General features: G+C 32.6%; 1 protein-coding gene across 8 annotated transcripts in view; it reads left to right on the top strand.

The window, feature by feature from the left end:
* Beta-spec (spectrin beta chain) overlaps positions 1-12,955 on the top strand; it is a 44,558-nt gene that overhangs the window by 27,285 nt on the left and 4,318 nt on the right. The window contains exons 5-13 of one of the 8 annotated variants that reach the window (XM_078185067.1): positions 289-380; positions 643-747; positions 856-998; positions 1,444-1,502; positions 2,310-2,366; positions 4,378-4,479; positions 6,551-6,706; positions 7,277-7,544; positions 8,199-8,381. In XM_078185067.1, the coding sequence (XP_078041193.1) occupies positions 289-380; positions 643-747; positions 856-998; positions 1,444-1,502; positions 2,310-2,366; positions 4,378-4,479; positions 6,551-6,706; positions 7,277-7,544; positions 8,199-8,381 (1,165 nt within the window). The remainder of the gene's footprint in view (positions 1-288; positions 381-642; positions 748-855; positions 999-1,443; positions 1,503-2,309; positions 2,367-4,377; positions 4,480-6,550; positions 6,707-7,276; positions 7,545-8,198; positions 8,382-12,955) is intronic. The other 7 variants (XM_078185077.1, XM_078185087.1, XM_078185096.1 and 4 more) reach the window with 7 other exon arrangements.

The raw sequence follows: 12,955 nt of genomic DNA, 5'->3' as shown, positions 1-12,955 counted from the left end.
TGTAAATTCAATGTAGAAAATATTTTCATTCATACTAGAGGAAAAACTATTACCTACGTGTTAAAATCTAATGCCCTGATATATCCGATGTGAGGACAGAACCCACGCGTTTAATTCCCGAAGTTACAAACAAATAATTGAATTATTTAAATAACAGAAATTTAGTTTATAGTTTTAGTTTAGAAAATATTTTGATCGAATATATTCTATCAGAAATAATAGAATACTACTTATCGTAAAAGTATTAAGTTTTTTTTACAAATAACTTGAATACCTTGTAAATTTCAGTATTGGAAGTCTATCAGTTTGCTAGAGACGCAGCGGTTGCAGAGGCATGGTTAATTGCCCAGGAGCCGTATCTGATGAGTCAGGAACTTGGAGTATGTGTTTGACAGAGTTCGATTAATTTATACTATATATATACTTTAACTGATTAAAGTTACTATATCTTGTTGACAAAACCATTCTTAATATTACAATATTTCAAACCTTCACAACTGAGATTCATGATAAGAAATGTTAATTAGTTTAATGAATAAATAATAATAACAAAATGTTAGCAGTAACATGTTAGTAATAACAAGAAACTTTTAAAGTCTCTTTATCTTACATTTATTTAAATTTAATTATAAATTGTTTCAGCATACCATCGATGAAGTTGAGAATTTGATTAAGAAACACGAGGCCTTTGAAAAATCAGCAGCTGCACAGGAAGAAAGGTTTAGTGCCTTGCATCGACTTACTACGGTTAGTAATTATATAAGCTAAGCGTTTCGTTTAGGAAGATTCTGGAATGGCATTTTAGATTGATAATTATAGAATTGATATATATCGAAATTTCTTCATGCGTTATAGTTTGAGTTGAAAGAACTGAAGAGGAGGGAGCAAGAACGAGAAGAGGAAGAGAGACGCAAGAAAGAGGAAGCTGCGGCAGCTGAAGCAGCTCGGTTAGCTAAAGCAACACCAGTTACCAGTCCAGATGAACCGCCCAGTGAAAGGTATTTTTTATTTCCGAATTTCTAATTTTGACCCTTATTTGAGATTCTTTAACTTCTTACTGTGAATAATCTTAAGAGCGTACAAAAATTGATGTAATGACGTTCAAACACCTACTTATTCTTTTTTCGTTATCTTCAGAAACTATAAATGAATTGTGATAATCGATGGATGACTGATCGATTTTTACAATATGTAAAATGTTAGGATTTGTTGGACAGTATCATAATAAAAATAATTCTATTACAATGATATTTATTTTTTATAGCGTACTAATTTCTAAAACACAATTTCAACTATTTATTTCATATTAAAAGATAAAGTAGAAGTCCACCTAATATATGTATAAAAGAATTACAATGCAATGGACAGTCAATAATAATACTTGAAATTACTTTGATGTATTATTTACATGAAAACAAAAATAAATTTGACGTTTTTCCATAGAGCCGAAGCTGAAGGTGTAACCAGTGGAGAACGTACAGCTGGTGAGGACGAATCGCATGGTAAGATAACTCTGCTTATTGTGCGATATATTGGAAAGCAGTTTGATAAGAGTTTTCTACTTATCAGAATGCATCGGGTCGGAGTAATAATACTTTATTCAATATGGTGAGGTTTTTAAAAGGATAGGATCTCGTTGGTAATTTTTATTTTCCCGGCAGAGGTGGGCAAAATGTTTCTGTGTATATCAAACAATGAGTTCGAATTATTAAACTCATGCAAAACTGTTTCATATTATTTTTGGTCACTATCTTGTTTAAATAGAATCTCGTCTCTGTCAAGTTGAGAATAATAATCAGATTGCGAATTTCTATACAGAATAAATTTGTATCTTCTAAAATTTATTATAGTAAAATGTTAAAAAGAGTTCTTTCATAATATTATAATATTTCCGATAAAGGAAAAAAGTTTTTCTATTTCAATTTAAAAAAATTAGAGTTTTTTATTTTTAAAAATCTGCAATCTGATAATGATCAATTGAATGTCCAATTCAATTATAAAGAATGAGTAATTCGTTTATACATACATATATATATACTTTTTTTTTTACTTTTTTTGTTGTTGTATTACTAATACAATGTGTATCGTACGTTTTTGCTTTCCACGTATCTTGTACACTTAACTCTTAGACGACTGGTTTTACAAACTGGTTTGTTTGGATAAGCATGAAATTGCTAACAGCACGTTTATTTTTGCCTCTCTGTCCCCGACCCTGTTTTTGAAATTATATCCGTCCCTATTGCAATCCGTTTTTCGAATCCCCCTCCAAAATGCACCCTAAAATGCGGCACGGAATGCACAAACCACAGTGGCACATCGCAAGGCTTCTACACGTACACCACAGCCTCAAGACAAGCCCAAGGAAGGTGAGTGTCCTGACGATATATATCTTGCCCTTAATGTGCTCACAGATGTTCTTTTTTCAAATTCCTTTTACGAAACAGAATCATTTTTACTCATTGTTAACAGCATTACAGAATTATTATACACCGTTAAATATGGTGCACAATCAAACCATTCTGCACATTTTCTATTCTATCACGTTACATGTCAATAACTCACATTTGTTATCTTTTGATTTTACGTATTTATGATTACCGAGTGTAAAGGGTTGAAAAATATTTTTCAGGATATTAAGACAAAATGCTAGAACTAGATGGTGCATTGTGTATTAATTATGTTGTTCACATTATTTATGGCACTCTGTTAAATATCAGTATTTTACGATAAATTATAGTCCTACGTAACAATGTGTTGTCGTAAGTCCATTTCGAGTTGCTTTGTTCTATCATTCCAACACCAATAGCCTGGTACTTGATAGTTGCGTCATATCTAATTTTGCGCATACATAATAGTACAGATCCTGCTATATCGATTAAATTCTTAAGCTGGTGGTGGAGCATACTGCTAAATCATTTCTTCAGCATTTTGGAATTATGTCTTTGGCGTCTCTTCTCACATTGAAAATTCGAACCATACTGTGTACTTTAAATATTACTCAATTAATAATAGTAACCTCAGAAATTCTAATGGTGACTTGTAAGTAAAAAAGGTTCTTCACAGGATGGCTCGATAAATAATTTACACTCTATCTTTGCCACTTTCAGCATACGCATAGGGCTGCTGCAGCTATCGCTACTAATTACAATCTGTTACTGTTCTATGGCTTTTATTAATTATTAGTAGGTGACGGAGTTGCTCTACCTGCAATACAATACAATCATTTACTGAAACTGATATTATTTGGTGCACTGATTAAGTGCAGTTGAAAATTCAACTTCATTCCTCGATGTTTTGAATATGAAACACTAAGCAGTATCGATCTCGGTCATTTCCCGCAATGAAATCAAATTTGTATTCAAAGGTAAGCGAGTGGAGTGCTTGAATGTGCTATGAACAATTAGTTGAGCTTGTTTGTGCATGCATAACAGATCTTAATATCAGCTAATGGCTTTTCTCTGTCATTGATCTCTTGTTATATTTCTTTAACTAATGCCCTGACATCTGTTCTAATATTTAAAATATTCTTTTCTACGATAAAATATTCTACTAGTAAAATATTGCGATGTGCATCGTCCAACACAAAGTTGTCAATTTAAATAACACTTGTCATATAATAAGGAATCAAAATATATTCGTTTTACATTTGTTTTTTTTTCTTGCTGATTGTTTCTAGTTGATCAAGAGAATAAATATACCTCTCGATCGAGGTAGAAGAAGATATTGAATACAAATAATGAGCGTATTTTTGTGAAGAATAAGATAACGTGACCAATATTTTTTAAAGAATCATAGATTGTGCTTGTATAAGCTTCGTTTACAACTCTTCTTTCCATTAATAACTTTTAAATAAAAGAATATTTTTTATTAAAAATTTGATAGTATGAAATATGGATATAATGGACATGATTAATTTTCAGTTATTCCAAATCATTTATGAGTGAAAGGTTTAAGTACAAAAATATGAAAACAGACAATTCGTGTTCGGTTTGAAGTTATTCACGATTTTTATATTTACAAATTAATTGAAAAAGTTGAACATTAAATATAAGAGATATTAATACGTTTAAAAAATATTAACAAGAAATAGGCTACGTAGACGTAGTCTGTAAATCTTTAAAAAAAATCTATTAATGCCATATTATTTTTCACAAAAGCGTAATCAATTTTCAGATTTTGAACATTTCGCACTTTTCATATATATACATATAAATTCGAATTGGGCGGTGTCCTACGCATAATCTAATTCTTTTTATTAATTACATTAATAATCCTTAGCTTTATTATTTATCTTAGTTTTATGAAGTAAAATGATCTACCTATTGTCAGTATTGAATTGAATAAATACAGCATGTGTAAAATTGGTGTGTGGTATAGTGCATGCTCAGAAACCTGCACGTCTATCCATGCGAGGAGGACCATCATCACCTACCACCCCCTCGCCTATGAAATCTCCGCAAGGTGTATCGATTCCATCAAGTAAGTTCACTTCACTTTAAAGATTGCAATCCTCTTTATTCGTCTTTTTTAAAAAATGTATTAATTTAATTACAACGAAATACGGCACCTTCCCGATACCATTTCTACACAAAAATTTGAAATTTAATAGAAAAATATCTTAATAAGAATGAACAAAGCTTTCAAAGTATCAGTTTAGACAATATAGTACTCTCCAGAGATATATGCGAATTTACTTATGGTTTCCACCTAAGTAGTTCCAATCAATTGAAAATAGATTAAATCTGTTAATAGGATTAATAGGATTTTGGTAGGTAAAGTGTCAAGTATTATTAAAGCCCACATTTGAAACTTTTCCAAAGGATTCTGTGTTAAAACTTCATGCATTTACTCGGTGGATTAATAGTCAATCCTTAGGTGAACAAATCGAGAGATGCTATACTTGTAGAGTTTTGTTATACTATTTATGATTATGAGATGCTAAACAATCGAGATCCCTCCTCTGATGTATACATTCTTTCCCTCGGGCCATTCGGACAAGCATTGCCATATTGATCCCCGAAAATGCAACCCTCTATGATCCTGAGGGTCTCGTCAACCGATCTTGCCAAACACTGCTCGCCAATTGAGACGTATCTGATCAACTGCTTCTTATCAATTACGAATAAAGCCTTTGTACAGATGCCTTCTTGTTGATCGAGCACCCCATACGCTTTCGATATCGCGTGGTTCTTGTCAGAAACCATGGCCATCTTCATTTGTCCCAAACCACCCTGTTTTCGTGGAGTTAACACCCATGCGAGATGGCAGAATTGAGAATCCGTAGAAATTGCTATTACCTCGCAACCTTTTGCGTTCGAAAAGAGCACATTAAATTTACATTTTTAAAGTATCTTTCAGAATTGAACATTTCTTTACTGGCACATCCATGACGAGAAAGTAGCCAAATGTGGAATATTATTTTATTTTTCGAACATAATTTTTACAAATTTTTATATTCAAAAAACTGCTGTTATTATATAATCACATTTCCAAAAGATTTAAGGAAAGATGTAGCTTTTTGTGATAATTACACATACAAACCAGTAACGGCAAGATAAAATCGGATACTATTCCACAGTTGGCTAATGTCCTCTATCAATCGTGGGAACTCTTTGTTTTATATATCGATATTCATCTTAATATTAACAAATATTTTAATGAAACGGACTTTACTAGATCTATCAGTGTGTACCTGTTTTATGAAATTCTTCGAGACGATCATTGAATTGTATTATTTCCGTTGGACAAATGAATGTAAAATCATATTGGTAGAAAAGCATAACCAAGTATTTCCCTTTGTAATCGTCCAGTGACAAATCTGTCAATTTCATGTCATTCACCGCGACGGATGACCAAAACGGCGCAGGACTTAATATCGTAGGTACTACATGAAACTCGGGTTCTTTCAGTTTCGATGGCTTTTCACCGCAACAGAAATTTTGAACTGAACTAGTTTCGCTCTCATGTGGTGCGAGAGTAGACATAATTACTGTCTCGAAAAGTTTCTCTAAATCTACGTCAAAGGACATGAACACTGCTAAATCTATCTTTTGTCTTGTAGAACAAACGTTAATCTTAGAAACAAAATACACAGTGAATAATTAGTAATCGAACACTGATCAATTTCAAGTAAAATTGCATACAATTCAGATTTTGTTTTTTATTTAAAAAATCAAGTATTTCCATGGAGTTTGGGACAACAGCTTCAGTTGCATGTGCGGATTTTGAAAAGAAATTAATTATTACAAAATAGTAAGCTTTTGGGTTCAGATGTAAAAGTAAGAAAATAGAAAAAGAAAATTTTCATTTTTATCAAGCCGCCAGCCTAGTTCCCTTCCATAAATATGGTCGGAGAGGTCTTAGCGTTCCTGCATGAGCATGTTGTATATGTACTGAAGTGTTTCTGTATAAGAATATCAAATCTGGTAGAATAACACGGTAGCGATTAAAAACCTTAGTCCCCGAACGATCGCACAAAATTAAGTGAAAAGATGAGAGGCGAGAGTAAGTAGCTAATAATCACGTGTGTGTTGCGTGTATCGTTTGAAAGCTCCAAAAGGTGGAAGCGGTTCCGAATCTGGTACATTAAGACGTAAGGAACGTAGTCGCAGCAAGTCGCCATTCAGAAGTTTCCGCTGGAGAAAATCCGCCAAATCGCCGAGTTTAGATCGCAGTGGCGTGAGTGATGATGAACGCAGCATATCCGGTAAGCAATCAACATCGATCTCTGGACAGTTCCTACTTCTTTCCCTAGCCTCTGAATCGTAACAACCACCGCTTCATCTGTCCACAGAAAATGTTGACGAAAGTCGCAAATCGATCGTAATGAAGATTAACACGTTCGTAGAATATTGTTGTCACGACTAACTCGCAGAATTCTTTGTTATCCAGGTGTAGGGTGTCCTGAAGGAATCTCACACGACGCCGAAGAATCACTAATCCTTTTGTTTTCAGCACTGGAACGATATCTTTTTTTTTTTTACTTTTCCTATGCTCGAAAGAATTTATAAAACTCAACCACTTAGGGTATACTAATATTAACAATAACATTAAATTTAGTTGCATCCTACTAATCTAAACTGTATGTTTGGTATATGAACTGCATTCAGCATCCTCTAACGTGTCCGGTAACTATTCAATAATCTTCCTGTTTAAAGTTTGTTATCGATTACTGTGCTCTACACGTATTCGAGAAGGGACTGGGTCTATCTATATTGCAAAGTACCTTCGACCAACCGTCGTTGAACAATTACATCAAGGTAAATTTCCTTTTCAGAACAACGAAGTCCCACCGACGACGAATTCGAGGGTGTATTACAACGAAAGCACGAATGGGAGAGCACAACGAAGAAGGCATCTAATCGGTCCTGGCACAAGGTGTACATGGTCGTTCGCGGGCAAAGTCTGTTTGCATACACGGATCAAAAGTCGTACAAGTCTGCACCTGACCAATCTTATAAAGGAGAAGCTCCTCTCGATCTCAGGGGCGCTACCATCACCGTGGCGAATGATTATACCAAGAGGAAACATGTCTTCCGAGTAAAGTAAGTCTTATATATAATTAATGGTTTAATAGTAACATTAAATCATGATTTCGGATGGATCCAAAGTCTCGAATCAAAAATAAACTAAGTATCAGGTCAACAAGAATAAACATAGAATAAATCATAAATGAATAAACAAAATTATTATCCTACTTTAAAAATTGTTCAATCTAAAGAGATCAATTATTATTTCGATTGCATTATTAACATTAAGTTAATGTCAATTATTCGTTAAAACCCATAACTTCCAGCAAGTTAAATTTCAAACTAACAAGTGTCACTCCGATATTCTAATACATATTTCTTCTATATTATACTGCTATCGTTGAAAATGCACTACTTTATATCTTCCTATAATTTTTGGAATATAATTAATATTGTTATTTTAAAGGGCAATACCTAGAGGCTGAATAGCATCAACATGGTTTAAATAGAACACAGATATTGTTAGATCAAATAAGTTCAGTGAGCAAACGGTGGGTTTGTTATATTTGATTAAAAGATTATCTTTATAAGTATTTTTTAACTTTATTTATGATTGAATTCGTAAAATTGAATTTTTCAAAATTTAATATTTGGAAACTTAAGACGTTGGAGTAAAAATAGAAATTCATTCAACAGAACATTTTCTAATACTGAACGGATATTTTACAGGTCGCAAAGCGGATCAGACTTCTTGTTCCAGGCCAAAGATGACACCGAGATGAATGAATGGGTCACGGCACTGAACCAATCAGTGCAGGGTGCATCGGGCGCAAGTACATCCAGGGCACACACCTTGCCCGCACCAACGCAAGCCGAGACCAAGAGACGTAGTTTCTTCACTCTCAAGAAAAAGTGAGTTCAGAGATAGAAATATCTGAAGGGTATGTCGAGGTATCCCCACGCGTTCTTCTATGGTATATCTAACGATAACGGCAACATATCATGCAAAGAAACGAAACTTGGGAAACTTGAGATGGGAACGGAGCATCTTTCGTCCACATGCTTTGCCCTCTGACATATTATTGTTTCTCATTGTTCATCTTGCGGCTCGAGCACTTTCATATAATACTCATGAGTCCACTCATTCTCCTTGTACAGCATCCAACAGTGATCCTTGATAAAGGAGGTAATTTGAGATTTCCAAAATTACAATGTAAGAAAAAATAATTTCTCGTGTGAACTATCTATCTATTGTGTCTATCAACTTGGTAAAACTGTAGTTGAACAAAATCTTCGTTTCTGCTAATAATAATCAATATAAATATTCGAAATCGTATTTCATTTTATAGAATTTTGTGCTTATTGGTTCTTTCCTGATGAACTAGGAATGTGTACAGATCTACAGTCTACTTAATCTTCATTTAGGTATACAAGTTTCTATTTCTCACTTAACTGCTTATAGTTACATTTTGATTTACGAAAACTAAAGTTACTGACATTAACAGGGATTCACTTACTGTACACAGTGCTTAAATGATTCTTGCTACCTTATCCATACTTTCATCACTCAACTATACATGGTAAGAATCATATAAGTGGTTTGTACATGCTGTATTCATGTTAACATCATTGTCTATCATTAGTCATTTCTTTCATAAGACACTGTCACTGACCAATTGTTAACGTGATTAATATTAATCAATTATTGTTAATTGCTCGTTTTGGATCGCCGTGTAAAGGTACATTTACAGGGTAACGCTGTATGTTAACTTGGATTAAATTGTATCCTATTTGTATTGATTGCCCAGTGATCTAATTGGTTTACCTATCTGGTTGTGTATATATTTGGAGGGTAACAAGAAGCAATCGTAATGATGGTGTCACCAATTTCAATCAACTATGTGCTTGCTGTGAATTCAGAGCAAAAATAAGTAACTATAAAATATAGGATCCAATATCCGTTTATTTATTTCGTTAAAGGTATTTTTATTTAAAAAAATAATTTTTTATCAATCTGTGTCAATCAAGATTGAACTAAGAATTAATAAAATAAGTCCTGAAAACTTCTGATACAACTTTATTGGCAACTAAGAACCTACAACAAAAATATGCACTTACATTCTAGATTAACAAAGTTGTCTTATGTTATTTGTATTGTTTACTTTTTAATAACTGTTGCAATTCATAATGTTATATCTATTTAGAGCATACAAATTGTATTTTCACAATGTAAAAAAGAAATATTGCTTTTGTCATAAACTTTCATGTTATCGTTACGATGAAAAGAACTTTATGGACGCATAAAATTTCAAATTCGTTCCTTCTATTATTAAAAGTCATAGTTATCGTAATAAATATACGTTCTTATAAATAAAAAATATATTCCAAGGATTTGTAATTTGGAAATATCAGAACTCTAAATATAAAAGGTGATTAAAAACTATGCATTTATAAAATCGTTTCTATATGTATCGGTTTATCTTTGCTCTATATTCACCAGAATAAGTTTAGTTGAAACCAGTGATCTCATTGTTGTTGACTTTTTCTTATATATGTGTAATGATGTACGTTCGAAGGTGTAGGTGTACTTTTCATACAATTACTTAGCTTCTTTCTTTTGAATATGATTGAATCATCTTCAAAAGGAGTGGCAGGTGGTCACCTCGGAGCATTGAGAAAACGAAATCAGAAATTTCGGAGCGAGAAATTCGAGGTGCCTTGCCAGTTATTACCATCACGCGGCCAGCACCTGACAGATGTCCATTTTCATTCGATCATGTTGCATTTATCATATTTTAGAAAAGCCAAAAAGTAGAAAGTGAAACCAATGAACGTAACGAAAACAGTACACACAATTGGAACAACATTTAGTGATTGCGGTGAGTCGCACAACAAATCCTAGATCATTCACCGTCTTACCATTGCACGATTCATTGATTAATCATCGTACTTCCAATTGTTTATTTTTTTTTAAGTTTGTCTTTACATATACATTTTTGTTTATTCATTATGATTAGCATAACACGATAAGTACCAAAAGGAATGTTCTTCCAATTGTGAATGCGGAATGATTATCAAAGTTCTTCTGACAGGAGAACATTGTATGTGCTTAATGTGTTTCATATGAGCGTCGAAAACTCTTTTTCATTTCTATAAAACATTTGACGTCGCTGGTTACAGTCATATTTCGTTATCCGTTATGTGTAGTACACGTACAACTATTTTATGGGCCACTTCATGCTAAACGGATCTCTTTTGTACCTCAATGTTAGGAACTTTTATGATATTGAAATTTGTTTTAATCCATATGCAAACAGAAAGAATTTAAGGCATCATTTTTCTAATTACAAAATTATTTAAGAGTTAGAAACCCTCAAAGTTTCCTGTTTTCGCTGATTGTTACGAAAACTTCAAGTTTATATGGCTTGAACTCTTCTTCATTGCATATAGACTACGACATATTTCAATATCACCAAAATTTCTGACATCGGGGTATAAACGTAATGTGTTTGACATAAAATGGCGCTTACAATTTCTTTATATGAATTTGTATATGTATGCAGAGTATTTTGAAATTTAGTTAGTCAAATTTTGAATGTTCAATTGACGAATTTAAGAAAGAAATATTACATGAAATTTCTAATACAATATTTAAGTAAGATTATTGTGGTGATTACATCTTCAATTCAAATACATGCCAGAATACAAAAAAAAAAATAAATTACAATTTTCTAACCGTAATCTACTAAAGATATTTTATTCTCTATCAAATGGTTTCTTATTATTGCTTATACAAGACACTATCACATTTTGAAAAAAAATTCTGGAATACTTTGTATGCATATACTTTTAGCTCTTACAGTTTGGATTGACTAAATTATCATGAACTGTAGTAAAATTACGCTTAATGAAAGTATTCTAAAGATTTTAAGCTTCCGATAAAAGTAAAGTAAAAATTGCTGATGAATTTTATTAGTCCAAGCATGTTAATTTTTACTTTACTTATCACGGATCTATTTGTTCTACAGAAATGAGAAACAAGTAGGAAATAATGAAAAAAATGATGGGAGGTGTAACAAATTAAATGTTGAATTTATGATTATGAAAGCTATGTGTTCCAATGTTCTGAGATTCTAATATTACATGTTTGAAAGTTCTAGAACTTAGTGGATACACATTTCCATATGGAGCATAGATCTTCTAGGTGTCACTTAATGAAATGTGTATCAGTTGCTGTGAAACTCGATGCAGCAAAGGCAAACTCCTAAGTTGGAATCAATGACCATTCAAAAGTAGTTACAGTTACGTTAGACTTCGTGTCAACAGAACAACGAATAGCGAGATGGGTGACTGTATTGCCTAATATACTACTTGTGCTTTAGCGACAAAACATTTCCAAACATTTCTGTAACTTTACCATCTACGATCATAAAACATATGGGTTGGTCTGCTCCAGCTTGTACTGAACAACTACGTTGTTTCAGGTTAAATTAAAATATATTTGCTGTAGTATGTATAATATGTGAAATGTGCTTGGAAGTAATTTCTTACACGCATTTTAAAGAAAGAGTTAGTAACTTTTTTATTTAGCACAAAAATGAATAAAAGATTATAATTTAAAAATACCTCGATGTTCTTTAGTATGTGTAACAAAGTATGCTTCTAATTGATCTTTAAGATACTGTAATGAGATAAGTTGAGTTTATTTAAGATTATAAGCTGGAGTAATTTACCCTGTAAACATATATGAAACACAATCATTTGAACGTGTCACATTTTATCCAACATCTCAGTTCAGCAGGCGCTTTTTATTCGCATTTTTCATTGCTTTCGTGAAACGTTTCTTTCGTTTGCCTAGTACTATCTCTGGCAAAAAGTGTTTAATGAAAATAAAGATCATATAAAATTTTGCTTAAAATCCTAAGATCTTAATATAGAAATGTAAAAATATTCACATTCTACAAATACAGAGGCAGTTAAACTGTTCTATTTCCTCCACTATCAATGAAAATATGCTCTATGTTTTATACTAAACAAATATTCAGCTTGTTAATATAAACACATTTTGCCAGGAGTAATGTTATGTATATTACTACTATATACGTAGACTATATTTGCAAACATGATTGTGTATATCATTGTTGGATTATCATTACTGCGACCATCCTTTTATCATAGCTTATTCATTTGTTCACGCTTCTTTGCTGTCGAAGAGATCTCTCCTGCGTTTTGTTAACTGTAAGACTTTGTTGCCTCTTTTTTAGCAAAGGTACAAAAATTTTATCTACGCGTACGCCCAGCAGCCAATGCAGCTCTTAAAAACGGGTCTGTGACTCGTGCATATTATATTTTAATTGTCCAGATTTGTGTGTAGCATCCGTACGCCCTTATCGGATATTGAGTCGAATAGTATTATAGCATTGGTTTAGAACAGCATTAAAAAATATATTTTCAGATGTAGAAATGTTCACCTCGATATCAGCATG

This window comes from Augochlora pura, chromosome 1 (genome assembly GCF_028453695.1).
Source record: "Augochlora pura isolate Apur16 chromosome 1, APUR_v2.2.1, whole genome shotgun sequence".
NCBI lineage: Eukaryota > Metazoa > Arthropoda > Insecta > Hymenoptera > Halictidae > Augochlora > Augochlora pura.
Note: the sequence above shows the minus strand (reverse complement) of the source record. Positions and strands in the feature narration are given on the sequence as shown.